The 23,402-nt window shown below is 32.2% G+C and overlaps 1 protein-coding gene across 1 annotated transcript; it reads right to left on the minus strand.

Moving 5' to 3' along the window:
- Positions 1 to 10,237: 10,237 nt before the first annotated feature.
- LOC143062530 (uncharacterized) lies at positions 10,238 to 20,765 on the minus strand. The gene is made up of 3 exons (XM_076234196.1): positions 20,491 to 20,765; positions 19,288 to 20,040; positions 10,238 to 12,050 (listed from the first exon to the last, which is right to left on the minus strand). The coding sequence occupies exons 1-3, from the start codon at positions 20,503 to 20,505 to the stop codon at positions 11,286 to 11,288; spliced, it is 1,533 nt and encodes a 510-aa protein (XP_076090311.1). The 5' UTR covers positions 20,506 to 20,765; the 3' UTR covers positions 10,238 to 11,285.
- Between the last annotated feature and the right edge of the window lie 2,637 nt (positions 20,766 to 23,402).

A 23,402-nucleotide genomic window follows, 5' to 3' on the forward strand; every position in this document is an offset into this window, starting at 1 on the left:
TGATTATTCAGACTAGTGCACACATTTTACAGTTCAAACCAGGCAATGCCGAGCGTGGCATCCCCTCGTATGTAACATATTGGGGACAAATATGGACACTATATTTGTATATGACACATGCAGAAAATGGTAAATTGAATATGCATATTTGATACATAAACTATTTTTTTAGAAATCAACAAAAACATTCAGTAACTTGAAATACCTTTAATATTGTCTTTAGAACAAGCAGGTAAAAAAATGAGCAACCAATTTCCTGTGTATTATATTATGCTATTTCAAGGAGAAAAAACAAGTCCATCTGCATGACCTTGACCTTTGGCCTTGAACGTAAAAAAGGTCAGATCATTACAAGGAGGAACAATATACCAAATGTGGTTAAAATCTTTTGAAGCATATTGGTTTTAGAGTGTCCACAAGAGTGATATTGCCTTGTATTACAACTGCCACTGTGACCTTGACCTTTGAACTTTAAAGTCAATAGCGCTTAAAACATTATTAACGAGTAGCACCATACCAAGTTTTGAGCATTTTGGTTCTAGAGTGTCCATAACAATTTTATCTACACGCAACTTACATGTAGTAGGCGAGGGGATAATAAACTAAGTTTTATAAGAATTAGACAAAAAGATCGATTTCCCGCCATGCATGGCAGACTTGTACAGAAACGATATGTTGTCGAAATTCTGTTTTACCCTTCAAGCCCACGATCTTCCGTCTTATGATTAAACCAGAAATTAAATGTACAATATAATATATTATTCAATATTGATCAAACAATTTAAAACGCGTGATGCCTTCGGCATATAATTTAAATGCATCGTAAGCTGTACACGACGTCTTTTAGACATCGTAATCCATCGTGTAGCCTTCGTAACCCGTCGTGTAGCCTTCGTAACCCATCGTGTAGCCTTCGTGATCCATCGTGTAGGCTTCGGCTGAGATATGAAGCTTTAATACCCGTCTTCGGTTAACCATCGTATGTCCATCTTTTGCTATCGTATATAATTTCGGCACCATCGTATAGACTTCGTTATTCATCGTACTTGCTTCGGTCACTTTTTTGTATTTAAACGAGATCGGGACCAACTTCGTACGAACTTACAATTTTCGCATTCGGGTGTCCATCGTATATAAAAATCGGAACAGTGTGACGCGGGCATTAGGGATAGTCACATGTTAAACTATATTTTCGAAGGTAGGGAGAAAATGGCGGATAGCAAAACGCATATTGACCTGCAAAAAGCATATTGCACGGTTATTTTTAGAATATCTAAAAACCAATATACTTTGTGACGTCATGTAATGAATTTCAGGATTTGAAAACACATGATATCTGTGATCGATTATTTGACGAAAAAAATCTTCAAATACATAAGATGTCAAAAAAAAAGTAAATGAAATAACAACTAATATGTTGTTATTGTCAAGGAGACAATGTAATATCTATAAAATTCCAACAAACCTAAATGACGATTTTGATACAAATATGGTCAGAAATTAATAATATAACAAATATAGCCTTTGTATACTTCTTTCAGGTCAATATATCCTTGTATTGACCTCATACAAAGGCTATATTTGTATAAGATATCTTTAATGTTATATAAGATATCTCATAAAGTTTATCTGATATCTTATATACTTTAAAAGATATCTTCTAAAGTTTATAAGATATCTTATAAAGTATATGAGATATCTTATAAACAATTTTTATATGAAATATCTTATATAATTTATAAGATATCTTATATAGTTTATAAGATATCTCATATAGTTTATAAGATATCTTTAATTCTTATATAGTTTATGAGATATCTTATAAAGACAATTATATAAGATATGTGATACACTATATAAGATATCTTATAAACTATATGAGATATCTTATAAACTATATGAGATATCTTATAAACTATATAAGATATTCTATAAACTTGAGGAGATATCTTATAAACTTTAGGAGATATCTTATAAACTTTAGGAGATATCTTATAAACTAAATAATTTCATTTTTATGAAATATCTTATATATTATATTAGATATCTTTAATGTTATATAAGATATCTCCTAAAATTTATAAGATATCTTATATACTTTATAAGATATCTTATATACTTTAGAAGATATCTTATATACTTTATACAAATATAGCCTTTGTATGAGGTCGATACAAAGATATATTGACTGAGGACGAAGTCCGAGGTCGATATACTTCTTTGGGTCGATATATCATGTATTGACCTCATACAAAGGCCATATTTGTTATATTATTAATTTCCGACCATATTTGTATCAAAATCGTCATTTTGGTTTGTTGGAATTTTATAGATATTACATTGTCTCCTTGACAATAACAACATATTAGTTGTTATTTCATTTACTTTTTTTTTTGGACATCTTATGTATTTGAAGACTAGTTAATATCGTCAAATAATCGATCACAGATATATATGTCTTTCAAAACGTTACACAATATCCTGAAATTCATTACATGACGTCACAAAGTATATCGGTTTTTAGATATTCTAAAAATAACCGTGTAATATGCTTTTTGCCGTTCAATATGCTTTTTACTATCCGCCGTTTTCTCTCTACCTTCGGAAATATAGTTTAACATGTGACTATCCTTAAACGAATCAAATTTGTTAAAATATACGAACTAATAATATTAGAAGATATCTTCTAAAGTTTATAAGATATCTTATAAAGTATATGAGATATCTCATATAGTTTATAAGATATCTTATATAGTTTATGAGATATCTTATAAAGACAATTATATAAGATATGTGATACACTATATAAGATATGTTATAAACTATATGAGATATCTTATAAACTATATGAGATATCTTATAAACTATATAAGATATTCTATAAACTTGAGGAGATATCTTATAAACTTTAGGAGATATCTTATAAACTTTAGGAGATATCTTATAAACTAAATAATTTCATTTTTATGAAATATCTTATATATTATATTAGATATCTTTAATGTTATATAAGATATCTCCTAAAATTTATAAGATATCTTATATACTTTATAAGATATCTTATATACTTTAGAAGATATCTTATATACTTTATACAAATATAGCCTTTGTATGAGGTCGATACAAAGATATATTGACTGAGGACGAAGTCCGAGGTCGATATACTTCTTTGGGTCGATATATCATGTATTGACCTCATACAAAGGCTATATTTGTTATATTATTAATTTCCGACCATATTTGTATCAAAATCGTCATTTTGGTTTGTTGGAATTTTATAGATATTACATTGTCTCCTTGACAATAACAACATATTAGTTGTTATTTCATTTACTTTTTTTTTGGACATCTTATGTATTTGAAGACTAGTTAATATCGTCAAATAATCGATCACAGATATATATGTCTTTCAAAACGTTACACAATATCCTGAAATTCATTACATGACGTCACAAAGTATATCGGTTTTTAGATATTCTAAAAATAACCGTGCAATATGCTTTTTGCCGGTCAATATGCTTTTTACTATCCGCCGTTTTCTCTCTACCTTCGAAAATATAGTTTAACATGTGACTATCCTTAAACGAATCAAATTTGTTAAAATATACGAACTAATAATATTAGAAGATATCTTCTAAAGTTTATAAGATATCTTATAAAGTGTATGAGATATCTCATATAGTTTATAAGATATCTTATATAGTTTATGAGATATCTTATAAAGACAATTATATAAGATATGTGATACACTATATAAGATATCTTATAAACTATATGAGATATCTTATAAACTATATGAGATATCTTATAAACTATATAAGATATTTTATAAACTTGAGGAGATATCTTATAAACTTTAGGAGATATCTTATAAACTTTAGGAGATATCTTATAAACTAAATAATTTCATTTTTATGAAATATCTTATATATTATATTAGATATCTTTAATGTTATATAAGATATCTCCTAAAATTTATAAGATATCTTATATACTTTATAAGATATCTTATATACTTTATAAGATATCTTATATACTTTAGAAGATATCTTATATACTTTATACAAATATAGCCTTTGTATGAGGTCGATACAAAGATATATTGACTGAGGACGAAGTCCGAGGTCGATATACTTCTTTGGGTCGATATATCATGTATTGACCTCATACAAAGGCTATATTTGTTATATTATTAATTTCCGACCATATTTGTATCAAAATCGTCATTTTGGTTTGTTGGAATTTTATAGATATTACATTGTCTCCTTGACAATAACAACATATTAGTTGTTATTTCATTTACTTTATTTTTTGGACATCTTATGTATTTGAAGACTAGTTAATATCGTCAAATAATCGATCACAGATATATATGTCTTTCAAAACGTTACACAATATCCTGAAATTCATTACATGACGTCACAAAGTATATCGGTTTTTAGATATTCTAAAAATAACCGTGCAATATGCTTTTTGCCGGTCAATATGCTTTTTACTATCCGCCGTTTTCTCTCTACCTTCGAAAATATAGTTTAACATGTGACTATCCTTAAACGAATCAAATTTGTTAAAATATACGAACTAATAATATTAGAAGATATCTTCTAAAGTTTATAAGATATCTTATAAAGTATATGAGATATCTCATATAGTTTATAAGATATCTTATATAGTTTATGAGATATCTTATAAAGACAATTATATAAGATATCTGATAAATTATATGAGATATCTTATAAACTGTTTAAGATATCTTACAAACTATATGAGATATCTTATAAACTATATAAGATATCTTATAAACTATATAAGATATCTTATAAAGTTTATGAGATATCTTGAAGTAAGAATAAATAGCAAAACGGCTTGCCATACTCAGATTTGATGTATGAAATGATTGTAAGGTGTAAATTTCTGTTTAGCATTGTTAATGTGACCTTGACCTCATGTTCGTGGTTCATTGGTCAATGTTCAAATTGTATCAGATGTCAATTGTATTTGGTGTATAAGGATCATGATATGCTTATAAGGTCTGCGTGTCCGTCTGGCTAGGTTCATATGATCTTCATCTCATTTTAATGATGCATTGGTTAATGTTTTTATGTTGTACGTGTTCTGTTTCTCAGGTACAATAAACAATAGGACCACTTTATTTGGTGTAAGGAATGTCTAAGGTATACATAAGGTATGTCCCGCAGGGCTGATCTGACCTTGGACTTATTGATGATCACTATAACTGTACATACATTTTAAATGTCTATTTCTCCTTGTGTGAAATGATATCATATGAATATCCGTCAAAATCCGAGGACACAACATGTATCGCAAATAAAAGGTATCGACACAGGTACAGGCAAAGTTCTAAGCCACGTTTAGATCAAATTAAAGATATTTACCACGGCCTTTGTCCACTTAAATATAGAACTAGGATCACGTATTCTAGGGTGGTGATGGAAAGTGTGGATGAGCTCCAACCTAAAATAGTCTTTGAAATGTTCTCGTCCTTTTTTTCCTTTTCAATAGATTAATGCATCACTTAATACGTATTGCTATCTAGCCATGGCCTTGTAAGTTTATTTTCGACTGTGACATATGGGTTTGAATGTCCCTCTGATATCTTTGGCTTCTCTTATCAGTACGTCTGATTTTATATCATGTTGATTTATTTTAGCATTGCCAACTTTTTCTTATACTGCTTATTTAATCTTTACAATTGATCCGTTAGTGGTGTTATTACTGGAAAAACAATGTCTACTCATCAGTTGCAATAATACTTTGAACTTTCCCTATCTGTAAATACTCTTTGTCTTTTGTCTTTCTATTTATTGTGTTTGTGCTTAGTACGTAGTCATTTCCAACTGATCTATATAATTTGTTCTTATTAAAGTTAACTTATGTTGTTACACCGTATCTGATATACATTCCTTATATGCCTTCCTAGGACATAAAACTGCAATTGCGGACCAAGATATTTTTGTAAAAAAAGTGGGATGTTTGACCTAATAAGGGGACCACTCTCGTCATGCTTTGGTGATTCCCTATATTATCTACCGAATTTTCCCCACAAAAAGATGGGCTGCCCCTCCTTCCCCCCCCCCCAAATGCCCCACTGGATCCGCGTATGAACTGTAGCCATGTGGTTGCCTTTGTCATTTGCTAACGCTTTGAGTTCTCCTCGTTGTTTTGTTTCCATCGTTATTTTGAACCTTTTACAGCCTACTAAAGGCACTAGGCTCATTGTCCGGGCAATAACTTACTTTACTTGATCTACTTCGTCCCGTGTTATCATCATTATGTAAGGAATTACTGAAGCATGACTAGGGAAGCCTCAGTCTTATGCAGCTAGTGGGCCCTCCCTCATGGAATCTTCTGCATCCACCACTGCTGCATGGTTTACAGATACCCTATTTTACAAAGTTTCCGCCTGTCATATGTCCATTGTTCTTTTACTCATTTCCAGAATTAAGCGACTGCTTGAAAACAATTTTAAGTGTTTTCTTAAGTGAAATACCTGAAATATCTTCTTATTATGAGTAATGCGACAACTTTATTTGGTATATATTGGTTCCTTGCAACGTCCGCACGCCCTTCAGCATGCGACTGCATTTCATTAATCAATGATGAAGATTAAAATTACGCATACATCAGATACTAGGACTGTGAGCATTAGGTCAACTATATTTGGTGTATGGAGTGATTGTAAAGGTGTAAATCCCCGACTGGAAGGTTTTAATTGAGCCAATTGTCAATGTTATGATTTTGTGGTTTAATCTATTTCCTTAAGAAACTATGAGTGATAGGACAACTTTAATTAGGTGTTAGGAATGATTGTAAGGTGCACATATATTTATGGCAGACATGGTTCTTCTGGCCGTAATCTCATTTTCATAGATCATTGGAAATGTTACGTTTAGGTTTTTCTTGTAGTAAAAGCTTCATATAAACAAGAATTCTATGACGAGTTGAAAAGGCGAGACATTTCAGTGTATGCACTCTTATTATTTTATATTTTAGTAATTTCGCAATATCTGTAGTGTACGGCAGCCGCATCACCAAAAATGCGCTATTTATCATCAGAGGTTTTACTTGTGAATTACTCGAAGGTTGCGAGTTGTGGGATAAGATTTGACTACCAATCGAGGACAACCGAATTACGCATTGATTGTTTAGGGGTTTCTGTTCTTCAATTCCCTGTTTCACTGAAGTGTTATTTTTGTTATTTTTGTCATTTTGATCATGGTGTTGTCTGTTTACAAAAAAATCTACTTCAAATAATTTCACGACTCACAACACATTGTCTTTGAATCAGTCAATAACAAAAATAAGTCTGCACTTTAATAAGATGCCTTAGTGATTTATTTTAATTTAAAACCACGTTAGAAATATGTTGTTACGTGATAGTAATATCAGCACATGAATAAAATGTATATAGAGTGCCAGTTGCATCTAAGGAATTTGTTTTGTAAACAACTTGTACAATTCCATGATGACCATGATAATTGTCTGGAATCATCAGATTTTTTGTGTAGTTCTGTTGTTTATTGAAGTGGTCATCGTTCACCTTGACTGTTTGAATAACCTCAAAAGGTACCGCGTCTCTAACCAATGATACTTCCATAATTCCGGGGTTCTTCGGATTATAATGACTGAAATTTTTCTGCCATGTAACAGCAACATTAGTACCTTTCTGGTAGCTTGCAGAAGGCTTTGCATCTGCATTCCTGCCACCACAAGGTGCTGTTCGTAGATGACAGTCAGGATTAGCAGGAGTCAGAGGATCAGCCAAACTGCCTGAAATAAGATGTTATTATTTGTGGTGCTTCTCATTGTTCGAAATAGGATTCAGAATAAAGTCTTAAACTAATAAGAAAATGAAAGTAAATTATAAAAAATTAAGATTTTATAACATATTTTTATTAAGATAAAAAAAGATACAACTAGAGTTTTGCAGAGCATTTTATTTTATATTACAAATCGGTCAAATATGCATATTTATGATGTATACAAAGAACGAGATCTATTGTTAGTATATGAATCATTTGATGTTCTACTAGGCTAAATTCAGACAATGGGACTTATATCACCTTAAACCACTTCCATCAAGCACTTATATTGATATCCGCCAAACATTAAGCAATCGGTGCTTCTATAATGATCAAAAAGTGAAATAACAAAAATACAGAACTGCGAGGAAAATTCTAAACGGAAAGTTCCAAGTAAGCAAATGACAAATTCAACAGCTCATACGAATGGATATTCCTGACTTTGTATAGGCATTTTCTTATGTACAAAATGGTGGATTAACCCTGGTTTTATAGTAAGCTAAACCTCTCACTCGTATGACAGTCGCATACAATTCCATTTTAATGACAACGATGTGTTAACAAACAAACAGACATAATAGGTAACAGTATAAACAATGTGGATACAGCAGTCAACAGTGTGCTATAATCTTAATCACCAAAACACAAGCAAATATGTCAACAAGATAAACAAAAAGGCATATAGACAAAGCACATAAGAAGTTAAACGTCAGTACCTAAAATGTATACTTCAAAACCATCGTGCTTTATTTGTGATGTTCTTCATTAATTCATCAACTTTATGCTCAGACAGTGGTGACGATTTACAAAGTCTGAGTAGCAGATGCTAGCTCTTGAATACCGAATGAGTTGGGAAATGTATATCCCATATGCAGGTGAAGTTGGTATATTGCTACTAAGGTGGGGGATTGATAATTTCAAAATCAAAATCATATCGTTTGTCATAGATTCTGGTACTTAGATGACCGATTACGTAAAATTCGAGGTAAAAGTCTAAAAATAATACCGAGGAAGTCGTGTCTGTTGTTTCTTTGATATATAGTTCTGAAGGATATATCAATGGAAGCCAATCAGAAAGGTTTTGAATGTTAATATAAAGAACATCATCAAAATTTCTGAATGTGAAATTAAATGATCACGCTTCTTTGATCTTCTTGTTTTGTGTCTGAAGGAACTCCGACGTATATGGAAATAAGAAGTTCAATATCATTGGAATGTCGACAATTTATTGAAAAAGTCTACTTACAAATTCAACAAATTTGTTTTCAATAAGAAACTAAAGCACACTGATCACTTTTCCCTCTGTGTAGCATGTTAGACTTTTTTGTACACTATAAATAAAACATTCTGTTTCGTATCCCAAAATTATAACTTTTGATAGAACTTATTTAAGAGAAAGATCGAGATTTAAAATTATCCAGAACTTCTTTTTTAGAATCCACTTATGGTTAATACCACTATGCGAATACACTAAGCACCAACGATGGCTTTTTATCTATTTTATAAATGAGTGTACATACCCCTCTGATGAGGTTCTAATAAACAGAGGTGAGCTGAACATACTCCAAGGAAACCAAGCAAAGCTACCACACTTAACATGATGGAAACGACTGTCTAGTTCGATGGAACTTGACCTATCATAAACGCATATGTATCATGAACTTATGAACTAAAAGATAACGAAGGATTGTAAAGTAGAATTGAACGAAGTAAAAACCACATTCTACTTATTCCTTTAATTTCGAACATAGTCCTTGAAAAGTAATCAGATAGTAAAGAAAATAAATGATCAGAATAATTATTGGAATTATTTAATATAGTTCAAAATCATCATTTTGGATGGAGATTTGAACAATCTGACTGCCCATCATCTTATAGAAATGATTTTACAGCGCAATTCCAATTCAAACTCCGAAGTTTTACATTGAATTATAAGTCTGTAAATACTATTATTGTTCAATGCAATAGCTTATTTATATTTAAGAATCTTCAACTATATAGAACGTTTTGTTCAAAGCACTCACGTAATTTCATTCTATATACAAAATCAAGTCGAATGTGTGTTATGGAATTGTTTGAAATGGAATTTACAGTAAATTTTACTATTCTGTAATGTAGAAGAAAACGAGAGTTTTTTTTAACTGAAACTAGCTAGTTTTTTTTTATGCAGATACGATTTCATCTTATTGTATCTTTTTTTTATGTAAAAAAATGTTTGAGATCTCACAAACATGTTTAACCCCGCCGCATTTTTGCGCCTGTCCCAAGTCAGGAGCCTCTGGCCTTTGTTAGTCTTGTATTATTTTAATTTTAGTTTCTTGTGTACAATTTGGAAATTAGTATGGCGTTCATTATCACTGGACTAGTATATATTTGTTTAGGGGCCAGCTGAAGGACACCTCCGGGTGCGGGAATTTCTCGCTAAATTGAAGACCTGTTGGTGACCCTCTGCTGTTGTTTTTTATTTGGTCGGGTTGTTGTCTCTTTGACACATTCCCCATTTCCATTCTCAATTTTATTTCCTCAATTTATTTTCGGAAGGAGTGATATAAATTCAAAACACGTTGATATAACCTCTCCATCCAAAAGTTTAAACAGTTAACAATAACAGGTCAAAGTACGGCCTTCAACACGGAGCCGTTAAATCCACTTTTTCTTGTCGAACTAAGACCAACATTTGATAATAAATCATGCAGATTATATAAATTGGTCATTGGCCCTGTACAACAGAGTCATCTGAAAAAGAACGGGTCATATAAAGTAAGTCTGTCTTGTCTCAATTACTTGCTTATCAATTTTTGAATTTAGAAGTGACGATGTAATAAGTCTACATCGAAGTCCCGACGTGCTGTTTACTCGAATGAACACATGCTGTGATAGCTGACGAAAAAAGAAAAGATTGTTATTTGATTCTGCACGTCCAGTGTTTGACATTTCAAACACTGGACGTGCAGAATCACATTACAATCTTTTCTTTTTTTTGGGATGACAATGCAAACGGTAACTCTTTTAGTCAGCTACATGTATACAAAGTAACTGGGTCAGATATATTATTTGGTTTAACTATAATAGAAAGTAGAATCCATTCATTCCACCAAGTACCTGATACGGTGTTCATTAAAAAGGTAGAAAAATGATATCGCAATGAAAGCCAAATTTCTGTCGGCAGAATATAATTGTTCTTTCAGACACACATTAATTCCTATTTGTATATGATGCCCTTCGTGCACATAACGAGAAATGCGACATGACTCAAATATGTAATACGTAGTGAAATTGGCAAATCGAATGATCGATATTGTTGGGGTGGGGTGGGGCTATCTAAGTTATTAGCACACAACAGTGAAAAGTGAATGAAATAATGGAAGCATTTGTATCTTCAAATTTTAAATCGACAAACTCAAATATTTACGGAATATGATGCTCAACTTTCCCCATAGCCATGTCTGACGATTGCAATTACTACACAGACGATTCCCATGTGAACTCAAGAGTCATCCATTGTACAGCTGCATATGCTTGATTGTTGTATTCATACCAAATATAACTATTTGGAATACTTCTGTAATGATTTTTCATTGACAATACAAATCCATCACTTGTTAAATCATATAGAAGAACACGATAAAATTCAGCTATGTCTGGTGGATAACCATCCGAATAAACGCACAACGTTTTATCGACATTTAATTTTGATCCAACCCATGACGATACTACATCTTCAAAAGTAGATCTCGTTTGATACTCTCTGCCGTTTACTAAATTCTCTGTGGTGTACCATGTGACATAAACGAATGACGCCTTCTGACAATATATTTCTGAGTTTTCTATTACATCCATTGTTGACAACTCTGCTATTTTCGCCTTAATAATGAGATAATCCGTCACTTTATTTCTTAGATTATCGAGTATAACTCCATCTGGAAACAGAGGCGGATACCTTCTCAATTTTTCAGCTAACGGTTTTATTCCAAAATAGTCTGCTTCTTTTAGTACTCTCTCGCGAGTACCAGATGGAGGCATGACATTTTCATCTCTAAGAAACTCTAGAATATAATGAAAATATTTTCCATTTCTGTCTATAAAATAGTCTCCATTCCTATCTGCATCTAACTTGTGTCGTCCGCTGAACATGGCGCCCAACATAGAATCTGGATATTTTGTTAAGGTTGATAATCTTGTTGTGAATTTTTTACCACCAATATTTAGGCCTACGACTTTAGGGTACTAAAAATGTAAGTGAAACAATACTTTTACATTAAATTGATAACCAAGTCTCTTATTTCAGATGATGCAACACAAATGTGTTGAACACTCATTGAATTTTTTGAAATACTAAGGCTTTTATACCTCAGGCATATATTACCTTAGCTGTGTTTGGAAACACTTTTTGGAATTTTGGATCTCTATCCTCTTCAACTTCGTACTTTATTTGTTTTTTTTTTGTTTTTTTTTTTTTTTTAACTTTTTTTTAAAACTTTTTTGGATGCGAACGTCACTGATGAGTCTTTTGTAGACAAAACGCGCGTCTGGCGTATATATAAACTTAAGTCCTGGTATCTATGATGAGTTTATTTATATTCAGATTGTACGACAAGTATTTCTGGAATAAATAAGAGGCACCAGTAAGAAACTACGAAGAAATAGAAATACTTGTATCTTTACTTCAGTCATGCATCTTGGTACGCATGCAATTAACCACACACAAACAGATTTGTGTCAAAATATTCAAATCCTTACGCACTTGCACACCTAAGTACAATTCCTTAACTCATATAATAAAACTGAGAATGGAAATGGGGAATGTGTCAAAGAGACAACAACCCGACAATAGAAAAAACAACAGCAGAGGGTCACCAACAGGTCTTCAATGTAGCGAGAAATTCCCGCACCCGGAGGCGTCCTTCAGCTGACCCCTAAACAAATATATACTAGTCCAGTGATAATGAACGCCATACTAATTTCCAAATTGTACACAAGAAACTAAATTATAATAATACAAGACTAACAAAGGCCAGAGGCTCCTGACTTGGGACAGGCGAAAAAATGCGGCGGGGTTAAACATGTTTGTGAGATCTCAACCCTCCCCCTATACCTCTAACCAATGTAGAAAAGTAAACGCATAACAATACGCACATTAAAATTCAGTTCAAGAGAAGTCCGAGTCTGATGTCAGAAGATGTAACCAAAGAAAATAAACAAAATGACAATAATACATAAATAACAACAGACTACTAGCAGTTAACTGACATGCCAGCTCCAGACTTCAATTAAACTGACTGAAAGATTATGATTTCATCATATGAACATCAGGCACAATCCTTCTCGTTAGGGGTTTAGTATCATACCATCATAACATATATGAGAAGAACATAACCCGTGTCATGCCAACAACTGTTTTTAGAATAAATGTGTTTAGTTCCGATGCAAAGACCTTATCAGTGACTCAATATTAACGCCAAAATATGCAATCTTAAATGACTTGACAACAGTATCGTACTTATATCCCTTCTTAAGAAGTCTATTCAAAGGTTTTGTAAGTTTCTGAGGTGAATACTGACACCTTTGTGCTTTATAAAGAATATTTCCATAAAAAATTGGATGTGAAATACCTGAACGTATTAGAAGTCTGCATAAAAGTACATAAAAGTAAAATATGTAGACCAATAATGTCCCAAAGTGACAACTTCTAGTTCAGTGAAAATCAATTCTACACTAAACTCCGAAACATACAAATGAACAAGAATTTATGAACACACAAGACTAACAAAGGCTAGAGGGTCCTGGCTCTGGGATTAAACATACAGTATTTTGTGAGATCTCAACCCTCCGCCTTTACATCTAGCCCATGGTGATAAATTTGGAATGCAAACACACACAATAAAACTCAGTTTAGAAACTCCAAAATCGCTGTTTAACAGAAGAAACAAAGGAAAATAACAATGAATGACATAAATTGACACTCGTCGCGATATAGCCTTATTGTGCTAATGCGCCGTAAAGCAACCAACAATCATAAATTGACAAAGGGATAATAGAAATTACTGCCATGTAATCTTCAGACATCATAGTTAAGCATACGGAACTGTTCACTTTTGTACAAAAAAAGAAATATGTTACATTAGTATGAGAAAATCATAGAAAAAATTCATTAAAAGCTAGATTGATATAAAAAATATCCATAACGTACATTTCAACGTTCATTTACAAAGTGTAATATTTAGTAAAAATGTTTTAAATATTAAGATAAGTTACATATCTTAATTATTAAGAAATTTAAAATAGACGTTATGCACAATACATGGTTTTCGTTTTTTTGGTCTCTAGTGGATAGCTGTCTCATTGCCAATCATACCACACTCTTATGATACGAATCAAAAACAACCCCAGTAATATGTGATGATAACATTACGTTAAAATTACAAAAAATATATGGTAATATTCATCACATTTATCAATCCAGAAACATTTTACCTGGTTGTTTATTTGGTTAATAACCTGTATACTTGATTTAATTTTTATTTCACCAAAATTCGGCTAATTCAATAAAACGTTAAATGTTAATTTGCCTGTGATCAACATATCAAATATATTTAAAAAGATACCTCATTTTTCTCCATGACACTGTCTGTTGATATCTACTGTTGTGTCCAATACATATGTTCACGAACAAACTCAATGTAAATTTGCATTTTCTGGAAATTATAATTGATAAAATCCATTTTCAATATCAATGTTAGAAAAGCTACAGTACAGCAGGTGTAAACTGAAGAATAGTATGTGCATGCACCATAGTTGCTTATTGTCATAATCTACTTGTATTCTATTTCAACTGTGTATATCTAAAAATCCTTAAGAGAAGATATTCAATATTTTAAAGTCTTTGACTGGAACCAGTTTACCTTTTAACTTTCTTACACAGAACATTCAATGCGAAATTCTATACTTATCCAATAAATTAAAGATTAAAACAAAACAGGTTAGCTAATTACTTTATTGTCCAAGTATCAGACTAGGTCGCTTTTAAATTATTATCTTAATATAAGCACATCTTGAATGTGCACTGACTGGAAGATTGGCTTATAGAGAGAATATCTACATTGTTCAGTAATACATTTGTGACTCGACTGTACAATTACAAACATATTGTGTACCGTGACAAGATACAGTTTTGTTGTCTTGCAAGTAACATAATAAGGTACGGGATAGTTGCTGAATGTCTGAATAGAAGTGCCTTAAATTATACGATTATTCTAGTTAGAAATATATAGAGTAGTTCTAATGAACAAGCATCAAAACTTTTGATTTTACGAAATAGGATTTCATCATGGGTTGGTAAAGATCTTGAATAGTTTGGGGTGTTTTTCTTCTATATCCGTCAATTTTTATAGGCTTACTTGTGACAACTAATCAAAATTTATTTAGTTTGTCGGAACAGTTTGGACTTTATTGTTGACCCCTTTCTTTTTACTTGTAAAAGTGATTTCGTCTATGTCAATGTTTGCGAGGAGGAAAACATCTTTCAATGTTATATTGTAGCTCAGATTAGTTAGGTGCTTTCAAAGCTCTTGTAATCACTTTGTCATTTGTGATGGAATAAAAAGTGGAACAAGCTATTGGTGAATTTTCCTCTAAACGTTCTAAACATGTCTATAGACATAATTAAATTGCCATACAGTTAACCTGCATGGATGCAGTTCATCATTTAATTTATCGTGAAGACCTTTGACTACTAAAGTTGCATGCAATGTGACATTTTTGAACATAAATATCAAAACAGTAAACTGTAATAAACATAAAGTATGTGTATGTAGCTTTGCGAGACCCGGACATTTCTTTAGGTTTCAATATCTGTCTTTTTAATGTTTGATATAGAAATAGCCGAATTATATAGAGAAACGAGAATAACATCAGACGGGAGCAGGTTTTCATGGATTTTATTTTTCTAAGATCATTCATGTAGAAATGTAAATTTTTGTATGTGTTCTCGCAAAGGAAAGTATATATATTCAACAATATTCTCCGTTGAAAGATACTTCAGATAAATCAGATTTAAAACATTGTGTTTGGCAACATTTAAAAACTTCCAGTTTTCCTGCTAAATGGAATGACAGTTTTTAGTGTATTTTTTACTTAATTTAAAGATTCAGATTCTTATTTTTCCTTAGGTCATTTATCTGAAAGTCTGTGTTACGCTTGTATAATATAACACACTTTTTTCATGTCTGTTTTTGACGAGTTCTACAACGTATATTTCATTGGATGATGAATAAAAGAAGATTTGGGAACGAATGGAGATAAATGAAAATCGCCGAATTTTATTTCACCATTGACAATTTCTTAAATCGCACACTTCCTGTGATTAGATATCCATGAACTCATTTCATTTTGTTTTTCCAAACCCATTTTTATTGTCAGCAGGCGCTCTTGCAAGGCCTGCTTAAACTATGTTTGGCATATAAACAACTTAATATTGCATACCCAGATATGTTAGCGATGCAAAACATTCAAAGTCAGCAGACTATTACGGAGGAGCCGAACAATCTTCATAATTATGATATGTGCCTATACTGGTACAACTGCATACCATATACCATTGAAAAAGAGAGTCAAAAGTTACTAAAGGGACATTAAAACACATAAGTGATTTACAATTAATGATTCTACTTAACTGAAGTAATCACAAACTTAGATATTCAAACTAAGCAAAAATTTTAAAGTGACTGAGGGGGCAGGCCTTAACTATTTCATTGGAAATTAGATGTGCAATGCTATTGCAAATGCATACGAAATATTCTTGATTTACCATTAAGTGGCTCGTTCACTTAAAACGTACTTATCTATTCACAAAACGCCTACGAAGTTATAAAAAGGGAATGCAGGAATTAATAAAAATGTTGGACAATTCAACGGACTTCACAAACTGCAAACTTCCAACACCCGACTTCTCCGAAAAATAGACATATTAACAAAACATAAACTACAGGATATAGAACAAGATAGCCGAACATGTGATGATTACGTTCAACGGCGTTGACAGGCGTTCACAAAACCAAAAAATGTAAATTACCAAACGGCAAAATATAACATTTACCCGCGCCTAGTGTACTTGATTATAAATCTGATACCTTTGATAATTTTGATTGTTGTTATCAATTGTTATTATTGTGATTACTAAATGTTAAGGAATAAATCCAATATACCTGCATGTCATTTTAATCAAAATGTTGAACACTTAATCAAAAGCAAAATCTAAACACCGACAAAATGGTGCTATTTTGAATCGTCCTGATCTTGCTATCAGTAGTTTGCTTTTGAACTGAGATATCTATTTTTTGACGATTTGTCATGAGGATTTGCTCTTTCATTACGACTTTACAGTGATAATTGACAACATAAAGACAAAAATTATAGCTCAACCCCATAACCATGTGCATAAACAAAGTCTATTCAATCGGCTTTTCAGTTGATTGACAAAGTAAAAACTCCTGTATGCAGACTTCGAACAAAATGGAAAACATCATCGATATCCTGGTTCACTAAAATCAAAATCTATCAGTTTTGCTATATGGTGAAGAGGTATTGAGGGTTATAAAAGAGGGGCGAAAGATACCAGAGGAACAGTCAAACTCATAAATCGAAAATAAACTGACAATGCCATGGCTAAAAATGAAAAAGACAAACAGACAAATAATAGTACACAAGGAACAACATAGAAAACTATAGACTGAGCAACATCAACCAAACCAAAAACTGGGGGGGGGGGGGGGGGGGGTGATCTCATATGCTCCAGAATGGTAAGCAGATCCTGCTCCACATGTGGCAGTCGTCGTTTTGCTCATGTTATTACAAACCCGTTAAATAGTCTTATTCGGTAGGTCACATTAATGAAAGGGAAGGGGGTGTAGTTACGACGTAAGAAACATATCCGATATAATCTGTGAAACGGTTATTCCATAACGGTCAACCAACTCGTGTGATGGCGTCCGTAGAATGGATGACTTCAACTTTACCATTTGGAACTCTTGGTTTAAAAGCTTCCTTGTGAGCAGCAACCCTCTATCAAGGAAATCATGATAGGAAATACAAGCGCGGGAATATCGTATCATTTGGGAGACATATACTCCGAATGCAGGCGCTGCAGAAATGTTGCTACATAGAAATAGAAAGTTCACAATTAGGAAGCTAAATTATAAAATATGACTTCAACAAACTGTCATCGTACCATAATACGTGTCTTCGTAAAATTTACAAGATCTTCTGGCAAAAAACAATAAGTTATAAAGACCTATAGATACAACCTGACCTTACAAATAGACATTAGAGCGTAAATTAAACAAAGCCGATGCAAATTGATTGTCTAAGTTCTACGAAAAAAGTAAAAGTTCTACGAAACGACAAACATGACATACTAAAAAGTATAGCTCTCCGATGGACACCAGTCAAATATTCCTGCATGTTATTTTTATCAAAATGTTAACCCCTAAATCAAAAGTAAAGCTAAATACCGGCAAACTAATTTTGATCGTCTAGAGCTTACAATCAGTTGCCTGCTTTTGAACTTAGATATCTATGTTTTTACCTTTCGTTATGAGGTTTTTCTCTTTCATTTTGACTTTACACACATTGATAATTTACTGCGTTAGGAACAAATTGATGAACTCAACTCCATGATCATGTACATTACCAAAGTCATTAACCTGGTCAATATGCGTTTCAGTTATAACATACAGGAAATTGGATGTAGAATACAAACCTTTGGCAATGAGAGTTTCTGATAAATCTAATTTTGGATTCGGTGAGATTCAAGGCTTAATATATCTTATATATACTTGTCAATTATTGAGGATCGCATGGTGACATCAGGTTGCTCTTTGGTGGTTTGTTTCGTGGAGTTGTTGTATATAGGTTGCGTATTTCACAGATAACTGGTAGATTGACTTGTTGATTGGTAATTGCTTGACGCCGCATCAGCACAGAAAGGCTATATCACCGCAAGATATTTGAAAGAAAATGTAACCCTCTTTCGGAAAATGAATTAAGGTCATCACTCAAGACATTTTACGGTCGCCATCATGAGCCGATTGGCCATTACGACAAAAGTGTGTCAGAAATCATATCTGATATTCTTCCTCAGTCATAATAACATTCCATCATTACCGAACTGTACAAAAAAATAACACGACGGGTGCCGTATTCGGTGCAGGAAATGCTTACCCTTCCAAAGCACCTGATTTCACTCCCGGTTTTTAGTGGAGTTCGTGTTGTTTCTTATTGATTATTTGTAACTGTTGTTGTAAATGTCTTTTGGTTTTATGAGTCTTTGTTATCTCCTTGGTTTTGATTGTTATTGTCCTTTAACTTATCTGTTTATAAAACAAAAACATATGTCTAAAGATGAAAGCAATAAGAAAAGTAAATTTTATTAATTCAAGATAAAAGGATTTTTTTTAAAGTCTCAAATATCAGACTTCCAGGTAAATTCCAATGTTGTGCACGCTAGTGCGATAAATACGTCCCCATTAAATTCATATCTAAGGTAATCGTCAGGTTGATTACTGTAGGTACTTTTTAGTGTTAAAATATATCCATCATTTTTTAAGTCGTGCTGAAGAATGCGGAACAAATCTCTAGAATTTGATTGTTCATCACAAGGTATGCATACAGTTTTAGACACATTTTCTGGGGAACGGACCCATATAGTAACTATATCTTCAAATGTTAATTTGGTTTTATATGTACCTTGAACTGGGTTTTCTATTTTATACCAGATAACATAGACATGGCTTGTAGGTTGAAAGCTTATTCCAGATTGATCTACTACGTGCACTGTTGACAATTGAGAAATTTTCTCTTTGATATCTCGATAATCTTTCATTTTATTTCTTAGATTATCTACAATGACTTCATCAGGAAATAACGGTGGCAAACGTTTTAATTTATCAACGAGCGGTTTAATTCCAAAATATTCAGCTTCAATCAATACATTTTTTCGGACGTCAATTGGTGGAAAAAAGTTTTCATCTCTTAGAAACTCCAAAACATACTGGAAATATTTACCGTTTCGGTCAATGAAGTAGTTGTCCTTATTATCTTTATCTAAATTATGACGTCCACTGAACATCGCCCCTAACATAGAATCTGAATACCTTATCAAGGTCGATAACCTTGTAGTGAATTTATAACCACCAATGTTTAGTCCAATAACACCAGGGAGCTGAAATAAAAATAGACAGTTTTGACACAGTGGATTTAGTATTGGAAAATAAACATCAATAAGCTAATAGAAAATACAATTACTTATAATTGGCAATATTTTAAACTTAATCATAAATTCATATTTGTGTTGATTGGGATCTATATGGACCAAAATCTGAATTGATAAAAAAAAAACAATTCTATTCGGAGTCTTTTATCATGCTGAATTTACATAGGTAAAGAGAGTATGTATCTATTTATAAAACATTTATATACAATAAATATGAGACTGATTTACCTTCAACATCATATCAATAACTGACAAAAAGGTAAATGTTAACATCCGCTAAATCTATAAAATTAAACGTTATCATTTTGAAGGACATTTTCTTTTGTATGCATAAAATAAAAAAAGGACAATAAAAAATCGACAAACTTAAAATGTAAAAAGATTTATACACATACATACCCTGTTTTCTTCCATCTGGATAGTATATCAAATTTACTGTCGCTCTTCCTGCAATCATGTCACAAAAACCTCGTTTTAATGTACTTCCTAGTTGATAAAAAAGTTATACTTCCTTACTACCTAGAAGGATCACTTGAGAACCTTAGAATGCAACAGATAAAAAAGTTATACTTCCTTACTACATAAAAGGATCACTTGAGAACCTTGGAATGCAAATTCCGGAATTTCAAGATATCAGATCGAAATAATTTATTACTAATATTTAATTTTAATACCTAATGGCTTATCATGATTGGCTGAAAGGAATTTCGCGTCATTCTGAACTCAACTTTATGAAAGCATAATATTAAATGTATCATGAGCTTCCACAATGAAGTGCACATGTAAATAAAAGAAAAAAAATTAAATGAATCTTGTTTTCATGATCCTAGCAAGAGTTGTAATTATAAGTACTAGTATTGAATGCTTCTTTGAGTTATTTTATAGGATTGTAAAAGTGTTGGTCAACGTGTGTACATTTATAGAATGAAGCGCTACAAATGCACTTCGGAAAATGCTTTTACACGCAATTAAATTTACAAAAAGAATTAAACATCAATAAAACAACATTTGTTCTAAATCTTTTACTTGGTATGTCAGTGACATTATTTGTGTATATCAGTTGAAATGCATGGTTGGACTTTATATCAAAAATAGAAACATAAATTAAATCAGAAGCGAATAGATACTTACATATCTAACAAATCTAATGTCTACATTTCTTGATGAAATGTAAATCCCGGAAGCACTTCAAACGATTCCAATTTAAAGTTTGTTTTTCACTTTTTGGGTTCGAAAAGTTTAATTCAAACCTATCCTTCATTTTTTGTCCCGTTTACAATTGATGAAAACACACGAATTTTCAACATATTGTTTTGCTTTCCATGCAATCCACTGTGTTCCCCTGGTGTTAAGCCGGCAGTGCTTACCAATATGAAGTACTCTATTTGTTAGGTATAATGTTCAGGTTTTCTTTGTATCTCTTTTCTTCTGACGATCAGATCAGAATGAATCGGAGTTTTACTCTCAGTGGCAAATATAACAAGCATATCAATACTAGTTATGTTAGTGTCATATGAATAGTGGGCTTGTTTCGTACAAAGCTGACATGATAAGGAAGATTTTAAAAGAGTTAGTCTACTCATAAATGCCTCGAGTGATTATCGGAGAAGCAGCAAATATCAATTACACAAGAACAAGCCTTCGGTATGACATGGACAGACGAAAATATAATGGTGGTTACCTTTCCATTGAATCTTTCTGATGATTATTTCGCGTCCTGAATATGCATGGTTATCAATAATAATAAATCAAGCAATCAACCCTGCATCACGTTCATCGTGACAAACTTTTTTAAGCGGGGTTTGCCCTTCAACCGACTAGATCTAAGCAGTATCGCGGTCCTTAATTCACGGTTAATCCTTGCGTTTAAACTATTTATTTTATTGTGATATCCACTTTTTCCTTTTACTTTTCGTTTAATAAACATGGTGCAATAAAGTTCTTATTTTGCATATTTTTTCACTGAATGGTGAAGTTTCAATAAATGTGTGTTTTAAATTCAAAGTAACGCAAATACAAAAAAACCAAAAAAAAAAAACAAATTAGATTTAGATCCATCAATTCACATCAAATGAACTTGTGACTTCACGGTTAATTTTCTTCTGCGCTTTTGTGGAAACAAAATTGATCATATTTATGGATAGTTTTTGTACCCGAAAATACAGAGCACATGTAAAAACTAATTAAATAACGTACAGCATTTTATGAATGAACATTCATAAAATTAATATAATTCAGTATTAAGTGAAATGTGTTTGTGGGGCTTGCATGTGCTCCATGCAAAATTGCTATATTTATACCCCGAAGGTATCACCAGCCCAGTAGTCAGCACTTCGGTGTTGACATGAATATCAATTACTAGTATATGGTCATTTTTATAAATTTTCTGTTTACAAAACTTTGAATTTTTCGAAAAACTAAGGATTTTCTTACCCCAGGAGTAGATTACCTTAGCCGTATTTGGCACAACTTTTTGGAATTTTGGGTCCTCAATGCTCTTCAAATTTGTATTTATTTGGCTTTTTGAACTATTTTGATCTGAGCGTCACTGATGAGTCTTATGTAGACGAAACACGCGTCTGGCGTATAAAATTATAATCCTGGTACTTTTGATAACTATTTACACCACTGGGTCGATGCCACTGCTGGTGGACGTTTCGTCCCCGAGGGTATCACCAGCCCAGTAGTCAGCACTTCGGTATTGACATGAATATCAATTACTAGTATATGGTCATTTTTATAAATTTTCTGTTTACAAAACTTTAAATTTTTCGAAAAATTAAGGATTTTCTTACCCCAGGAGTAGATTACCTTAGCCATATTTGGCACAACTTTTTGGAATTTTGGGTCCTCAATGCTCTTCAAATTTGTATTTATTTGGCTTTTTGAACTATTTTGATCTGAGCGTCACTGATGAGTCTTATGTAGACGAAACGCGCGTCTGGCGTATAAAATTATAATCCTGGTACTTTTGATAACTATTATACAATTTAAATGATTTTTTTTAATCTTTTGACCGTCAATTTGCCAACAATATTTAAAAGATCTATTGGAAATGCATATGCCTGACAGTAACTATTATCTTCAAACTAAAATATACTGATTTGTAACACTTCATTTTCGTATATACCACGCAGGGACCTTTACGAACCTCTTCTGTGTAAAGCACATGTTATATTGGTAATTGAATCAACAAATGCATTAGAAATTAGAACCTTTCATACCAAGATTTAGCTTATGTTATTGAAACATATGTATTTACTCAACACGGTACATCTGTAAATGTTTTTACAAAAAAATACGTTTTTTTT

This window comes from Mytilus galloprovincialis, chromosome 2 (genome assembly GCF_965363235.1).
Source record: "Mytilus galloprovincialis chromosome 2, xbMytGall1.hap1.1, whole genome shotgun sequence".
In the NCBI taxonomy this organism is placed as follows: domain Eukaryota; kingdom Metazoa; phylum Mollusca; class Bivalvia; order Mytilida; family Mytilidae; genus Mytilus; species Mytilus galloprovincialis.

What these genes read in the sequence shown, in the direction of transcription:
- LOC143062530 (XM_076234196.1), bottom strand. An exon ending in AATTTACCTGGAAGTCTGAT is followed by an intron (nt 12,051 to 19,287) that starts ATTTGAGACTTT and finishes TTACATTTTTAG; the next exon opens with TACCCTAAAGTCGTAGGCCT.